Source organism: Panthera pardus, unplaced genomic scaffold (assembly GCF_024362965.1).
Source record: "Panthera pardus isolate Hobbes unplaced genomic scaffold, ASM2436296v1 HiC_scaffold_25, whole genome shotgun sequence".
In the NCBI taxonomy this organism is placed as follows: Eukaryota; Metazoa; Chordata; class Mammalia; order Carnivora; family Felidae; genus Panthera; species Panthera pardus.
This window is the reverse complement of record NW_026526821.1, coordinates 89159845-89177825: the sequence shown is the minus strand read 5'-3', so window position 1 is coordinate 89177825 and position 17981 is coordinate 89159845. Positions and strand designations below refer to the sequence as shown.

Here is a 17981-nt window from a genome sequence, read left to right as displayed (position 1 = left end):
ATAAAGAATATTTTAATTCTTGTCCTTAGGAACTGTAAGACTACACTTGATTTGGAAATGAGACTGTACCAAACAATGGCCAAAGAAGAATCGTCCATTCTATGCCTTTTCTTTGGTCTGGTCGCTCAGAAATATAATATTATCAGCTATGATTGTTGTCGCTTGTCGCCTCACATTCTTTTTATCTGTGTATTCACCATAGTCAACTTTCCCTTCCACATAGATGCAGGACCCCTTTTTCACATACCGATACGCCACATCTCTGAGGCCTGGTCAGAATACTGATATTCTGTGCCATGTCATCTTTTGACTGACATCACCCATTTGGTATACTTCACTCTCCCCTGACCGCCACATCTCATTCATTGCTAGAGAAAATATCGTGACCGAGTTTTTCCCTTCCACCTGTCTCATGACGGGGTCCTGACCCACTTGCCCAAGGAGTTGCACACGCTTCAGAGATCTTTCAAGAACCAAGCTGCGGGGCACCTGGGTGGCGCAGTCGGTTAAGCGTCCGACTTCAGCCAGGTCACGATCTCGCGGTCCGTGAGTTCGAGCCCCGCATCAGGCTCTGGGCTGATGGCTCGGAGCCTGGAGCCTGTTTCCGATTCTGTGTCTCCCTCTCTCTCTGCCCCTCCCCCGTTCATGCTCTGTCTCTCTCTGTCCCAAAAAAATAAATAAAAAACGTTGGAAAAAAAAAAAAAAAAAAAAAAAAAAAAGAACCAAGCTGCTAGCTACTTCAAACTCACATCTTACAAACTGATGAAATACCTGTAATACAGTCTCCAAAACATGACTTCTATTTGTTTTTCCTACAACCTACTCTTTGGTCTTCCCACTTAGCAAAGAACTTGTGGCTCCCTCCTCCCTCACTGGATGCTCTAGCCCAAACTAGCCCTAAACACTCTAATTTCTTAGCAAGTACCCTTATCCATTACAAGTGTTTCTTTCCATCTTATAACAAAGTGTAGTCCACAGGTTCCTGGGCATCCCAAAAATATTCTTAGGAGGTGCCTAGAGTCAAAATTATATTCAATATAATATTTAGATGTCATTCGCCTTATTCACTCTCATTCTCTCACAAGGGTACTGTAGAATTTTCCAGAAGCTACATTATCTATGATTTAGCAATATATTGAATGCAGAAGCAGGTATCAGAATCTACCTGACTTCCATGAGGTCAAATATTACAGGGGTTTTAAGTAAAACAATGTTACTCTTCTAAATATTTTTGTTTTAGAAAAGTTATTTTTCTTTTTTTTTTTAATTTTTTTTTTTTAATGTTTATTTGTTTTTGAAACAGAGAGAGACACAGCATGAACGGGGGAGGGTCAGAGAGAGAGGGAGACACAGAATCGGAAGCAGGCTCCAGACTCTGAGCTGTCAGCACAGAGCCCGACGCGGGGGGCTCGAACTCACAGACCGTGAGATCATGACCTGAGCCGAAGTCAGACGCTTAACCGACTGAGCCAACCAAGCACCCCAGAAAAGTTATTTTTCTAAAAAAATATGTAATTTAACACATATGCGGCAATGGAGCTGTTATTTTATAATGAGTTAATAAATATTTCAGAAATTTCTCAGTTTTAATTTCTAATATGGGAAAATACCAATAACCTACATAAACAAAAGCTCTTTGAAGTCCTCAATAATTTTAAAGTATGTAAAGGAGTCTTATGACCAAAAAGTTTGAGAACTGTTGATTCAAAAGAAAAATAATTCTTGGGGTGCCTGGGTGGCTCAGTCAGTTAAGCGTCCGGCTCTTGGTTTCCGCTCAGGTCATGACCTCCCAGTTCATGAGTTCAAGCCCGCATCAAGGCTCTGTGCTGACAGAGCGGAGCCTGCTTTGGATTCTTTCTCTCTCTCCCTCTCTCTCTCTGCACCTCCCCTGCTTGCTATCTCTCTCTCCCTCTCTCTCTCCAACTTAAGAACAATTTTTTTTAAAAAAAGGAAAAATAATTCTTGTGGATTTCTGAAGGTCAACTTAAACAATTGTTATTAAATGTGCTTAAATATGTACAAAATAGGTATAAACTCCTTATTTTTTATAGCATTTATATAACTATAAAACAAGAATAAAGTTTTAGTAGAAATAAAACTATAGGGGTGCCTGGGTGGCTCAGTCAGTTGAGCGTCCGACATCAGCTCAGGTCACGATCTCACAGTCCATGAGTTCGAGCCCCGCGTCGGGCTCTGGGCTGATGGCTCGGAGCCTGGAGCCTGCTTCCAATTCTGTGTCTCCCTCTCTCTCTGCCCCTCCCCCGTTCATGCTCTGTCTCTCTCTGTCTCAAAAATAAACGTTAAAAAAATAAATAAAATTAAATTAAAAAAAAAGAAATAAAACTATAAAACCAACATTTATCTAATGCACTGTATCTAATATTAATTTAACTGGATACATGATATTTTGTTAAAACTCAACTGTTCTTTCACCATGAATATAATACTGTTGCTACAGTATACTTTCTTGACTTCAGAATACCTATAATACCACATTGTACACCTTCCCTATCATAACTGTCATACTCTTGTTTTCATCTTTGGCCTGCCTGCTTCCCACCTACGTTGTCAACTCCACATCCACTTTATTCACAGCTATATCCTCAGTGCCTAGCAAAGTATTTGCTATACTTAGTAGGCACTCAAAATAGAATTATTTATTTACTGAATGAATTTATTAAAAATAAGAAGCAGAGGCACCTGGGTGGCTTTGCCAGTTAAGCACCCGACTCTTGATTTCAGCTCAGGTCATGATCTCACAGTTCATGAGTTCATCAGGCTCTGCGCTAACAGCATGGAGCCTGCTCAGGATTCTTTCCCGGTCTCTCTCTCTCAAAATAAATAAAGTTTTTTTAACTGAGAAGCAGAATGATAACAATAACCTTTACTACCAAGAACTACTGGTATAATTCCTCTTTGACCCTGGTTTAGAGGCTCGTTCTTAAACCTTTGTAACAGAAGTCCTTTACCCCTCTAAGAATCCTGAAGGTTTTTAACAAAGACCCCACATTTCCTCACATTTAGACAACTACTGATGGCTTGGATCACTCTTTTTTTTTTTTCTTTTACATTTTATTTATTTTTGAGAGAGAGACAGAGACCAAGCACAAGTGGGAGAGGGGCAGAGAGAGAGGGAGACACAGAATCCAAAGCAGGCTCCAGGCTCTGAGCTGTCAGCCCAGAGCCCGACGTGATGCTCAAACCCACAAACCGTGAGATCATGACCTGAGCTGAAGTCAGTTGCTTAACCGACTGCACCACCCAGGCATCCCGGATCACTCTTTTTTAAGACATCTAACTGTTCTGGCACCAGTCATCATGACATTTGCCACTGGTGAGACCAATACACCCCTCAATGACTGTATTCATGACCGTTGTAACAAAACAGCAATGATGAAATTTCCTCTAGCTATCAGATCCACGGATCTGCTACAATTAAAGATGTTCTACTTTCTACAATAAATCACAAGCTAGAGTTACAAAACTCTACCTACAAAACATTTTAGAAGCCACATCATAAAGTCTCCTACCCAATGCTGAAATTCTATTGGAGAATTCTGCTTGACATTTTACAGTGACATAAAGCTCACTTTATTGTTATATAGTCTTTCCATTATTAAATGGCACTATTAAAAAGTTCTTTCTTATATCAAATTGAAAACAGCTTCCCTATAAGTTATGTATTCTCATTTTAACCTCTTGACTAGGAATTAGCAAATGTTTTTAATAAAAGGCCAACTAATAAATATTTTAGACTTTCTTGGTCACATGTGGTCTCTATCACACATACTTCTTTTTGTTTGTTTTTACAAACTTTTAAAAACACAAAAACTATTAAATGGGTAAGGGGCATTAAGGAATCTACTCCTGAAATCATGGTTTCACTATATGCTAACTAATTTGGACATAAATTTTTAAAAATAAAAAATTAAATTAAATAAATAAATAAATAAATAAATAAAATAAAAATACAAAAACTATTCTTAGCTCACGGAAGGTACAAAATCAGACCCGTGCTCTAGACCATTCTAATACTCATCCCATGGTACTCTTATTTTTCTGTTTACTAAACTGTCTTCCCATAAGTAGAAGTAGCTTTCATCTATATACCCCTAGCATCAAACACACCATAGGCACTTAGATATTTGTTCAACGAATGAATGAATGAACGGTAAGTTCCTTCCTCTTTAGCTTGACAGTGCTTCAAACACCTGATCATAGCAAAGTCTTCTTTCATCCACAGTCATACTCATCTCTTCTCACAAAGGAATTCTAATGCTGTCAACATCTTTCTTAAAATGTGAAACTAAAACTGACTTTGATGATCCACATCATAAAATACACTGGCGCCAATATTTTGATCTGGATAGCCTTGGCTTATGTTTGAAAAGAACTTGCTGAATTAACTCCTATTTGTGCTCCTCTACAAAACTCTGACAAGACAACATCATGGTTAAATCTCATTCCCCTGTCAAAGGCTAATTTTAAAATATGTGATTGATGCATTTTTCTCAAATTTTGAAAAAAAACCTGAATAAAGCAGGAAGAAGAAAATAATGTTTGTCTGAATATCATTTAGACATGAAAAAATTTAAATTACCATACTCGTTAAACATTCTTCTGACCCAAAGTAGTAATAGTACAATTCTACCTCCTACCTTTATGATTTGAAAAGCATTTAAAGTTTACCTTTTGTAAAGGGCACCTAGGTGGCTCAATCAGTTAAGCATCCAACTCTTGGTTTTGGCTCACATCATGATCCCAGGGTTGTGGGACCAAGCTTCACGTCAGGTTTCACACTGACAGCACAGAGCCTGCGTGGGATTCTCTCTCTCCCTCTTTATCTGCTCCTTCCCCACATACTCTCTCAAAATAAACAGACTTAAAAAAAAAATTACCTCTGTAAAGAGCTAATAAGTCAGTTCCATATTAAATGGAAGAAACCAATAAGATCTACCTCAAACAAGTCATTTAACCTTTTTATCTTAATTTGGGGGTCTGAAAACTGAGAATAACATATGCCTTAAGTACTCCTAGGTATCTAATGAGGTAAACATAAACATTTGCTTTTTTAAGGATCATGGAGTCTCCATTGTTGAGAGAAGTTGTCAAAGGATAATACACAGTTTACCCCAAGGAAAAATCCACAAATTCTGGGCTGAGGAGGTATATCCACTAGAGAGGAAATGATCACCTTTCTGCCTTCTGTGAGGAATAGAACATAACAAAATGAGGGGAGAGTGCACATTTAACATAACTAGTCCAGCTGGCCGGTGTAGAAAACCAGAAATAAGCTAATACCCTTGAGGATGGCTCTATAAAGCTCCTCAACTCAAGAAAGGTTTAGATACAGGACCTGTAGGCGCCCCCCCACCGAAAGTATTTTTACAAATTTGAGGTATTACTACCAGTTAAAAATAAAGAGGCATTACCTAGCAGCGGTGAACATAAGAGATCTCTCTTGGGTTCCTTTACTTGATTTTCCGCTTGGGTCAATATACCTTCCTCCAGAGAGGGGAAGCCTGTCACTTTGGTCCTTTCCTCTCTGATATTAAAACTGGTGTGGGTTGTATCCAAAGTGTGGGAAGAATCCATCTCTTGAGGAAGACAATGCCAAGATTCTGTTCTCTAAAACAATAATTTTGAAGGAAAATATGCTAAGTAATTAACTGAGTTACCATATACGTTAATATTTAGATTTGGGGCACCTGGGTGGCTCAGTTGGTTAAGTGTCCGACTTCAGCTCAGGTCATGATCTCGCAGTTCGTGAGTTCGAGCCCCACGTCGGGCTCTGTGATGACAGCTCAGAGCCTAGAACCTGCTTTGGATTCTGTGTCTCCCTCCTTCTCTGCCCCTCCCCTGCTTGCACTGTCTCTCTTTCTCTCTCTCAAAAATAAACATGCATTAAAAAAAATAAAAGAGGGGCCCCTGGGTAGCTCAGTCAGGTGAGCATCCAACCTCGGCTCAGGTCATGATCTTGCAGTTTGTGAGTTCAAGCCCTACATCGGGCTTGCTGCTGTCATTGCAGAGCTGCTTCGGATCCTCCGTGTCCCTCAATCTGCCCCTCCCCCGCTCATGCGCGCGCGCTCTCTCTCTCTCTCTCTCTCAAAACTAAATATTAAAAAACAGATATAATATTTAGCTTTAAATATCCACTCATGTAGCATATAGCTCCTATATGATGACATTCTCATCACAATGTTTGGAAAAATTAAAACTGTTCTTTCTGTATGTTTTTCACAGTATTAACTACATTAGACCTTTTTCCCATTACTACCCATCTTTTAACATGTTATATCACTGGCATTTCTGCTATTCTTTAACAGTGCTCATCATTAAAACAATAAATACATTTGGTTCTACGTGATGAAATCTTACCATTTGATCACAAAACTGAAAAAAAGCTACAAGATGCTCTATATGTGACCACTTTACTGAATTCTTAATTAGCTATGCTGGTTTCTGGAGGACTCTTGGCTCTTCTCATTATATAACATCATCACATCATCCATGAATAATGATACATGTGTCTCTTTCAAATGCTTACTCTTACAATAGAGGCATGATTGAGAGCAACGCTTCTCAAAATATATATGGGAGGGAACAGTTTTCCCTACTTCTTTTATATTCTTGTACTTATCTCTTGACAGACCAGTAACAACCAATTCATGGATTGGCACCAATCCACAGACCATACTATACTAAGTAGCAATGCTGAATTAAAGACTAATAGCGAACAATTTTAGCGGCATTTTCCTTTTAAATTTGGTATTGGTTAATAAAGATATTCTTCCTATCAGGCTATGAAAGTACACTTTTATTTTCATATTTAATTAATCTGATTAGGAATGAGCTCAACTTTGATCAAAGTATATTATAGTATCTTTTTTTTCCAATTAAGTCTGATAACATATTGCAACAAATTTTTTTCTATTGCAACATTGGTTACTTGGCAGTGGTAGATCAGACTTTTAATCATATTTGCTAGTCTGGTCTTTAACATTTTCACTCATATATAGTCTTAATCAGGATTTTAGAATGCCTTGCTTTGTTTTCTAACCTTGTTCTATAATTTCGTTCTATATTTATTTTATACAAGGAAATTAAACTTTCTTTAAAAATAGAAAATATTTCACCAGTGAACCTATTAGGTCCAGAAACCTTTTTGATAGCTGGTATTATTTTAACTTTCTCAGTTACCTCTTTAGTAGTACTAGTCCAACTCTAAAAGCTTTAATACATTTGTATTAAGCTTATTTCATTAGGGCTTTTTCTCTTGACTGGATTTTTCAGAAATGTAGCCATTGTTTTTATCTTGAATTTAGCAATTTTATTATATTTTCTAAATTTATTTGTTTTCCTTTTTACTATGTTTCCTCTTCCTATAGTTGTTCACCCTTTATCTAAAATCTTTGGTCAAATAATAAACTCATTTGATACTTATTTATTTATTTATTTGTTTGAAAATGAGAAAATGACATTATATCATGGCAATCTACATACTTGGATACATAATCTATTGATTTTCATGATTTTGTAAATAGTCTGTTACTGGACTCTTCTTTCTTGACCAATTCAAATGTTTTTTAAAGAGAATATAAATGTTTTCACTCCCAAATGACCTAGAATCTACAAAAAGAAGACGTACTATAATTTAGAATGATTTTCTCAAACAACACTTTCATCTTTGAAGTTATTTCCATTATTTAAAATTCATTAATAAAAAGCTCTTTTAGTATGTTAAAAAAAAAAAAAAAAGATACACAACTATCCACTACCTATTATCAATTATATAAATATATGCAGCAAAAAAACATTAAGGCCTAAGATTCCAAAATATTAACACTACTCATCTGTGGTTTATGGAATTATGTAACAGACCTTTAGCATTCCAAACTATCTCAATCCCTTCCATGCTGAATAAATTCGACCAACCTAGAGCACCAAATCACTGCTGGAAACATGTTTTTAATACTTAAAAATAAAAGGCGTTTAACTTTAAATTTTTTCTTTTGAGAATACTCCATTCTATAGAACATAGTGGGCCAAAGAAAGGTTTTAAAGCAGGGGAATTCTAGTCATTGTGTGACTCTCACTACAGCAAAATCTCTAGTCCCTAACTTATCTCTCAGCCTCCTTGAGCCTGGTTTGAGCCTGGTCCCATAGTTTATTCCTCACTCCTATACGCGAGGTATCTGTTTGTTCTCCCGCCCACACTCTGGCCTCCTCAGATCTCTTACTCTACTCTAGCTCCACTTCGGTAATTCTTTAACCTCATTAAAACAACTATCCTACCGGGGCGCCTGGGTGGCTCAGTCGGTTAAGCCTCCGACTTCGGCTCAGGTCATGATCTCACAGTTCGTGAGTTCGAGCCCCGCGTAGGGCTCTGTGCTGACAGCTCAGAGCCTGGAGCCTGTTTCAGATTCTGTGTCTCCCTCTCTCTCTCTCTCTGACCCTCCCCGGTTCATGCTCTGTCTCTCTCTGTCTCAAAAGTAAATAAACATTAAAAAAAGTTAAAAAAAAAAAAAAAAACCAACTATCCTACCACATTTACACTTTTTATAATTCCTTTCTTAGCTGTATTTTCCTCTTTACCACTCTGAGAGTTCACAGTCATCTTCATATCATCCTCATAACCACTGCCTTGCAAACATCTTTAACTTTCCTGCCCTTTTCTCCCACCATCCTATTTGCCTGGCAAAAGCTCAATTCTAGTTGAACCTTCTCCTTATTTGAATCCAAGCAGCAGCACACTGCTGAGTAAAGCACAAACCCAGATGGTTTGTCCTTTAAATTGATGACATTAAACCTCAAGGGCACTCAGCGTTGCCTGGAAATCCTACTGTATTTTCCCAGTGAACTGACTTGCTAAAGACAGATTCTAAAGGTAACGTCAGCTGAGTCTCTCCTCAGAACTGAACTCTCCTTCTTCCTCATTTTCAAATGATGACCTCATCGACTTCAATTAAGTGAACGGCTTGAGATGGAACTTCCTTATCTTCCTATCACCAGATCTACAACCCCATTTTCATTTTGTGACTTAAAAGAAGTCTGTCACCAACCTTCCCATCTTATTCCATTCTTTTTTTCTTTTTTAAAGTTTATTTATTCTGAGAGAGAGAAAGTGCAAGTGCCAGAGGGGCAGAGAGAGAGGAGGAGAGAGAGAATCCCAAGCAGGCTCTATGCTGTCAGCGCAGAACCCAATGCAGGGCTCAGGCTCACAAACTGTGAGATCCTGATAATGACCCAAAATCAAGAGTTGGACACAGAACCGACTGAGCCTCCCAGGCACCCCTTCATTCTTTTCGACGATTGCCTTCCTATAATTATTCTCCTGCTTTTCTTCATCCATTTTCCCTCTATACTAAATCATACCTCTCCCCAAATGTACTTATAATTTCCCATCATAAAATAAAATTTTAAAACATCCCTCTTCTACATTCCTTTCCTTTCTGCATATTTCGGGTTTTTTTTTTGTTTGTTTTTAAATTCCAGTTAGTTAATATACAATGTAATAGTAGTTTCAGGTGTACAATTTAGTGATTCAACACTTACCTACAACATCCAGTGGTCATCACAAGCTTCTGTATACTCTGTTGTTATGTTTCTACCATACAATGATTGTTTGTGTTATACCTTTTTGATCAATATAAAAAGACCCTCAAATCCCTAATGTTTTTGACAGATATGAGTAGGGATAACAAATAAGCAGAATATAAACAAATTTTGAGGGGGAAATGAAAATTAGAGATACAAATTTGGGATTTTTAAGCATACAGGTATATTTAAACCCCCAGATCTAGATGAGAATCAAAACATCCCAACACTTCAAGCAAAAGTCAAAAACTCAAATGCATACAGGGCGAGGGAGGTAACAGAAATGAGTAAATCCACCTGGAATTAGGGAGTGATGGAATCTGCGGCCAAATATGCACTCCATATGCACTTTAAAGTGTTCTATTTTGAAATTTTAAAAACACTGTGTCAAAAAAAATTTTTTCTAGGGCGCCTGGGTGACTCAGTTAAGCATCCAGCTTCGGCTCAGATCATGATCTCACAGTTCGTGGGTTCAAGCCCTACACTGGGCTCTGTGCTGACACTCAGAGCTTAGAGCCTGCTTCAGATCCTATGTCTCCCTCTCTCTCTGCGTCCCCCCCAACCTCCACCGCTGGCTTCTCTCTCTAGCTCAAAAAAAAAAAAAAAAAAAAATTAAAAAAATATTTTTTCAGGGCACCTGGGTGACTCAGTTGAGCATCCAACTCTTGATTACAGCTCAGGTCATGATCTCACAGTTCAAGTTCCATATTGGGCTCTGTGCTGACAGCTCAGGGCCTGGAGCCTACTTTGAATTCCATGTTTCCCCTTCTTTCTGCCCCTCCCCCGCTTGTGCTCTGTCTCTCTGTCTGAAGATAAAGCAACAAAGGAAATAGAATAGCAGAAGAGTAGAAAGAAAACTGGTAGAAGCTAAGAAAGGAAATAATTTTAATTAAGTTATGCAATGGTTAACAGTGTCAAATGCTATTTATTGTACCTAAGATGAGGACAGAAAAGTGCTCACTGTATTCAGTTATACAAATGTTGGCAAAACTTGCTTTCACGGAGTTGAGGTCAGAACACAAAGGAGATTAAGTAAAATAATAAGCAGATAACCAGTGACATAAGGCATATATACTTAAAAGGAAAAAAATATAGTTGAAATTACTTTTAAAAATCCACAAAAGACCTACTACTAAAACCAGTAAATGTGATTAACAAGGTCACAGGATAAAAGGTCAATATAAAAAGTCATTTATATTTCTATACACCTGCAATGAGGAAATTGAAATTTTTAAAAACATCAGTAAAATTACCCTTCAATACAAACAATGTTTTAAAAAAAAAGTAAGTGTAACACAAACATGTGTTAAGCTGGGTATGCCGAAAACAACAAAACACTAATGAAAAAAATTAAACACCTAACTAAAACTAAAAGAACTGCTGTGTTTGTGGATTAGAGAACTCAAATATTATTAAGATGTCAATTCTCTACAAATTAACGTACAGACTCAAAGCAATCTTAATCAAAATTCGAGGTTTTTTTTAATAACCAACCTGATTCTAAAATTTATATAGAAATTTAAAAAACCTAGCATAAACAAAACCATTTTTCAAAAGAGGAACAAAGGGGGAGAACTCACACCACCTGATTTCAAGACAGTACAATAATTAAGAATGTGGGATTAACATAACAGACATATAGATCAATGGAATAGAGAGTCCAGAAATAGACCAACATATACAGTCAATCTGTTTTTATTTTTTTTTTTTTGGTTTATTTTTATTTTTAAGAGAGACAGAGACAGAGCTTGAGCAGGGGAGGGGCAGAGAGAGAGGGAGACACAGAATCTGAAGCAGGCTCCAGGTTCTGAGCTGTCAGCACAGAGCCCGACACAGGGCTCGAACTCAGGGACCGTGAGATCATGACCTGAGCCAAAGTCGGACACCCAACCGACTGAGCCACCCAGGCGCCCCAAATCCATTTTTGATTAAGATGCCAAGTAAGCACTAGAGAAAAAGACCATATTTACAGCAAACAGTGGTGGAATGACAATTAGATTTTCATATGTAAAAAAATGAAGCTGGATCCTTCACATCACATACAAAAACCAACTCAAAATGGATCATACATATAAATATAAAGGCTAGAACTATAAAACTTCAGGAACCATGGTTCTCAACTCAGTAAAATTTTGACACCACCCTCTCCCCTCTACCATGGGACACTTGGCAATTTTTGGAGACATTTTTCATGGTTATAACATGGAGAAATATTATTGATGTCTAATGGGGAAAGGTCAAGGATGCTGCTAAACACCTTACAACATTCAGGACAGCCCCACACAATAAGGAACCATCTGGCCCAAAATGTCAAAAGGGCCAAGGCTGAGAAATCTTGTGCTGGAAAACAGACAGGAAAAAATCTTTGTGACATAGGATTAGGCCAGTATTTCTCAGAACACAAGAAGTATAAACCATAAAGAAAAACAAAATCAATACACCAACTTCATCAAAATTGAAGCTTCTGCGCTTAAAAAATACATAGAATTTGGAGAAAAAACCATAAAGTGGGAGAAAATACTTGCAAAACATGTTTGATAAAGGTCTTGCATCTAGAATTTATAAAGAATTCCCAAATTCAAAAAGTGGAACAAATCAGCCATTAAAAAAAGGGAAGTGGGGCGCCTGGGTGGCGCAGTCGGTTAAGCGTCCGACTTCAGCCAGGTCACGATCTCGCGGTCCGTGAGTTCGAGCCCCGCGTCAGGCTCTGGGCTGTCCGTGAGTTCGAGCCCCGCGTCAGGCTCTGGGCTGATGGCTCGGAGCCTGGAGCCTGTTTCCGATTCTGTGTCTCCCTCTCTCTCTGCCCCTCCCCCATTCATGCTCTGTCTTTCTCTGTCCCAAAAATAAATTAAAAACGTTGAAAAAAAAAAATTTAAAAAAAATAAAAAAAGGGAAGTGATCTTAAAAGACCCTATGTTAAAGAAGAAACATGGGTGGCAAATAACACACAGAAAGATGCACAATATCATTAGTCATTAGGAAAATGCATATTAAAACCACAATGAGATAGCATAGTACATCTAGAATGGCAAAAAAATTTTTGAAACAAAAAAACTGGTGCAGCCACTCTGGAAAACAGTATGGAAGTTCCTCAAAAAATTAAAAATAGAACTGCTCTATAACCCAGAAACTGCACTACTAGGTATTTATCCAAAGGATATAAAAACGCTAATTCAAAGGGCATATGCACCCCAATTTTGTTGATATGGCAGTGCTATCACAATAGCCAAGTTATGGAAAAAGCCCAAACGTCCATCACCTGATGCATGGATAAAGAAGATATGGAGTGTCTGGTATACACACACACACACACACACACACACACACACAATGGAATACTACTTGGTGATGAAAAAGAATGAAATCTTGCCATTTGCAACAACGTGAATGGAACTACAGTGTATTATGTTGAGTGAAATACGTCAGAGAAAGACTAATATCGTATAACTTCGGTCATATGTAGAATTTAACAAAACAGATGAACATGGGGGAAGGGAAGGAAAAATAAAATAAGATAAAAACAGAGAGGAAGGCTGGGGCGCCTGGGTGGCTCAGTTGGTTAAGCATCAGACTTCGGCTCAGGTCATGATCACTCAGTTTGTGGGTTTGAGCCCCGCGTTGGGCTCTGTGCTGACAGCTCAGAGCCTGGAGCCTGCTTCAGATTCTGTGTCTCCTCTCTCTCTGCCCCTCCCCTGCTCATGCTCAGTCTCTCTCTCTCTCTCTCTCTCTCTCTCTCTCAAAAATAAATAAACATTAGGAGCGCCTGGGTGGCTCAGTCGGTTAAGCGTCCAACTTCGGCTCAGGTCATGATCTCGCGGTCCGTGAGTTCGAGCCCCGCGTCAGGCTCTGTGCTGACTGCTCAGAGCCTGGAGCCTGTTTCAGATTCTGTGTCTCCCTCTCTCTTTGACCCTCCCCCATTCATGCTCTGTCTCTCTCTGTCTCAAAAATAAATAAACGTTAAAAAAAATTTTTTTTTTAAATAAATAAACATTAAAAAAAAAAAAACAGAGAGGAAGGCAAGCCATAAGAGACTATTAAATACAGACAACAAACTGAGGGTTGCTGGAGTGAAGGTGGCAGGGTGTGGGGGGTGGTGATGTGCTACATGGGTGATGATGGATATCAAGGAGGGCACTTGTTAGGATGAGCACTGGGTGTCGTACATAAGTGATGAATCACTAATTTCTACTCCTGAAACCAATACTACACCATATGTTAACTAACTTGAATTTAAATTAAAATATATACACACATACATATATACGTACACACATACTAATACCAAGAGCTGGCAAGGACACAAATCAACTAGAACTCTCACACACTGTGGGGGAAAGCAAAATGACACAACCACTTTGGAAAATAGTTTAGCACTTTCTTATAACATTAACCATACAATTACTTTACCAGCCAGCAATCCCAATCCTAAGTTATCTACCCAAGAGAAATAAAACCATTTGTCTACCCAAAAACCTATACCTGTATGGAATACTCCTCAGCAATATAAAATTAAAAAGAACTACTGATTCATACAACAATATGGATAAATCTTAAAAGCATGTGCTAAGTGAAAGAAGCCAGATTCAAAAGTCTATACACTGTAATTCTGAAAAGGCAAAACTATAGGGACAGAAATCAGATCAGTGGTTGCCAAGGACTAAGGATGGGGGAGATAACTGATTACAATGTGGCACAAGGGAACTTTTTTGAGGTGATGGCTATCTTGTACATCTCAAATGTGATAGTGGTTATATGACTGTATATATTTGTGAAACCTCATCAAACTGTATACCTAAGAGTGAAGTTCACTATATTAAATTATACATCAATGAGGTTAACAGAGCAGGAAATGGAGAGAAAACTCTTAAAAATTTCATTTAACAGAGAGCAGAATATTAAATCAAACAGCAGTTGGAGGAGAAGAGAGGATGAGACATTTGTACTCAAGTTGCTGGAGGTGACATGGTCTAGACTGTGACATGAGATGAATAACCTAATGGGGGTAAGAGAGGTTTAGGAGGAGGAATGTAGGAAAAGATCTCTGCAGGTTAGATCAAAGATCCAAGAGTTTTAGGCACTACATGAGTAATGGAAGCTGAAGTGAAAGAAACTGAGAACAGTGTAGCAAGAGCTATAGTTTTTAATGAATAATGAAAACTAACTTAGACAAGAGCAATAAAGATGAATGAGCAGAATAAAAAGGAGAAAAGAGCAGAGGAAATTAGAAAGTGGCATAATGCTCCAGCTATGCTAAGGAATCCAGGCATAAAGGCAGAAATGAAGAGCTACAGGACCTATCCGTTGTGTATGTATGTTTTTCATGGCATAGATTTCATAAGACAGGAACAAAAAGTAGGATATTTTTAAACCATGCTCTACCATAAACATGTCCTCAGAGAATATTAAACTATTTGGGGGTATATCCCTATATTCATTTCCTAGGGCTGCCATAACAAAGTTACACAAACTGGACGGCTCAAAACAACATTATTCTCTCACAGTTCTAGAGGCTGGCAGTCTGAAACCAAGGGTTGGCAGGGTCATGCTCCATCCAAAGCCTCTAGGGGAGGATCTTTCCTTACCTCTTCTACCCTCTGGTAACCCCAGGCATTCCTTGGCTTGTGCAAGTGTATCTCCAACTTCTGCCTCTGTCTTCACAGGGCCAACTTCTACCTGGGCGTCTCTCTCTTCGCATACTGTTCTTGTCTCTTGTAACAGTCATATTGGATTAAGGGTCCACCCTACTCCAGTATGATCTCATCTAAGTTATATCTGCAATCACCCCATTTCCAAATAAGGACACATTCTAATGTACTGGGGATTAGGACTTCAACACATTTGGGGGCACACAATTTAATCCACTGCAATCCCCCTTCCATTTAATGGCCCGGAGTGCTATGCATTTTCTGTTAAGGTTTCTTTTAACCCCTTGCCATTGATGATAGCAAATCTCCTTCTTCCATATTGTGCATCAAATAAATAATCACTGCAATTTAGGGGAAATTGAAGGTACCAGAAGAAATCTGATACCCAACTTATTAGATAATCAACCTTAAATATTTAACCATTTTGAGTAAGGGTGCATTTTTCCTCCAACAAACATGTATGAACTTTTTCCCTATCTGCTCACAATTTTTCTATTTCTTCTAAATTTATAACTATGCTCTAAATCAGTGGTTCTCAAAGTGTGGTCCAAGGATACCTGGAGGTCATAGATGCTCTTTCAGGAAATCTATGTGGGCCTCCCTTTTCTATGTATCTATGTAAGGCCAGATTTTCTTCATATACTTCAACGTATCCCAACAGACTAAATGCAGAAGCAGATAACAGAATCCAATTGTGATAGTTAATTTTATGTGTCAACTTGGCTGAGCCACCAGGTGCCCAGATATTTGGTTAAACATTATTCTGTATGTCTGTGTGTCTAGATGAGATTAACATCTGATCCACAGACTAAGTAAAGCAGATTGCCCTTCCCAATGTGGCCAAGCCTCATCCAATCCATTTAAAGCCCCAAACAGAACAAAAGGCTAAACAAGAGAGAATTCACTCTCTCAGCCTGATGGGTCTTTGAGCTAGTACATTGGTATTCTCCTACCTTTAAACTCAGATTCAGAGAACTTACACCATCAGCTGGCCTGGTCCTCAGCCCTTCAAGACTCAAACTGGAACTTACACCATTAATTCTCCTGGTTCTCAGGCTTCTGGATTCAGACTACAACTATACTATCAGCATTCCTGGGTCTCCAGGTTATGAATCTTGAGAATTCTCAGCCATCATAAAAGCCAATTCGTTATTTTACATATACATACATACAATATATACAATAAATAGATATGAAAAAATATAAAACAATGCCACTCTCCCAACTAATTCTTTGCCTTGGAAAATAGTTATTTTTCATTTTAAAATACATTATTTATATTAATATATAATGGGTTTGTTATTTTAAAAATATTTTTAAATGTTTTAATTTCTAGTAAGCTAAATATCAATATAGATAGTCCATATTAATAAAAGATACTTAAAATACTTTTGAAGAATATAAAGGAGTCCTGAGACGAAAAAAGAAAGTGAAATGCTATTCTATATAACTAAGATTATCAAAGATCTATTAGAAAAATGGAATATTATTCACCCCTTACCATTCTTCAAAGCTGAATCAGAATTTCTCATGCAGCTTGTGAAAAGAAAAATAATTTCCCAGTTACATAAGACATACCTGATCATCTCCAGAATCCCACTGAGCTGTTTTTTTCACAGAGACTACATTAGCATCAGAAATCTGTATACCACTATTGTCTTGATATAGTGACTGTTGCCATACATGACAGGTCAATGGAACAACCTGAAAATCAAAAGCAGATTTAAATAGTGATGAACAATGGTGATAAACAATCACTATTGTTAAACAATAATAAAATCTAAACTTTAGCTATATTTCTAAGTTTATAAAGTACTTTCCTATATATAACATTTCAACTTCACAACCACTGTCCAAATTACTACTTTCACTTAAAAATAAAAAAACAGGGCACCTGGGAAGCTCAGTTGGTTAAGCGTCTGACTTCGGCTAAGGTCATGATCTCGCGGTTGATGGGTTCAGGCCCCGCATCTGGCTCTGTGCTGACAGCTCAGAGCCTGGAGCCTGCTTTGGATTCTGTGCCTCCCTCTCTCTTTCTGCCCCCACCCACTCTCTGTCTCTGTCTCTCAAAAATAAATAAATGAAAAAAAATTTTAAGTAAAAAAAAATTACATAAACAGTCTTAAGGTTATCCAGTTAGAACTCAACATACTTTCCAATAAACCACAGCAGTTCCTTAACCTCCTATAGTCCTAGAAGTAAAAGAAGCAAGCAGAAACAAGCAAGTTATTGGTTTTAAAATCTTACTATTTAAGACACCTAAGAAATTAACCCTACAAATGGGGACTAAAATCAACTCATAGTATGGACTGTGGGAACAAACTTCAGGCTCATTTTGTGAGACAGGGGTTAGAGCAGGGCTCTCTCACCTGTGAAAGACAATAAAAGCTGTGACTGTAGCCCAAGGCTGAAGCAATGCAAACGGAACAGATCCAAGGCAATCAAACAAAAATGACTTAGGTCAAAGTCACCAACTGGCTCAGGGACTGGTTCCTGAGATTTCTCCAGTATCCCTGGACAATAAAAACCCAAAGCTTCACTATAAGACTTCTTCTTCTGGGGCGCCTGGGTGGCTCAGTCAGTTAAGTGTCTGACTTCGGCTCAGGTCATGATCTCGCAGTTCCTGAGTTAGAACCCCGTGTCAGCGCAGAGCTGGCTTTGGATCCCCCACCTCTCTCTGCCCCTCCTCCACTATCGCATACTCTCTCTCTCAAAAAGAAATGAACATTAAAAAAAAAA

At 38.2% G+C, this 17981-nt stretch overlaps 1 protein-coding gene across 5 annotated transcripts in view; it reads right to left on the bottom strand.

Annotated features, from left to right (window-relative positions):
* Positions 1-17981, bottom strand: part of ALMS1 (ALMS1 centrosome and basal body associated protein) — a 216879-nt gene that overhangs the window by 181622 nt on the left and 17276 nt on the right. For all 5 annotated transcript variants that reach the window (XM_053890824.1, XM_053890826.1, XM_053890825.1 and 2 more), the window contains 2 exons: positions 16821-16946; positions 5433-5628 (listed from right to left, as the gene is read on the bottom strand). In XM_053890824.1, coding sequence (XP_053746799.1) covers positions 5433-5628; positions 16821-16946 — 322 coding nt within the window. The remainder of the gene's footprint in view (positions 1-5432; positions 5629-16820; positions 16947-17981) is intronic.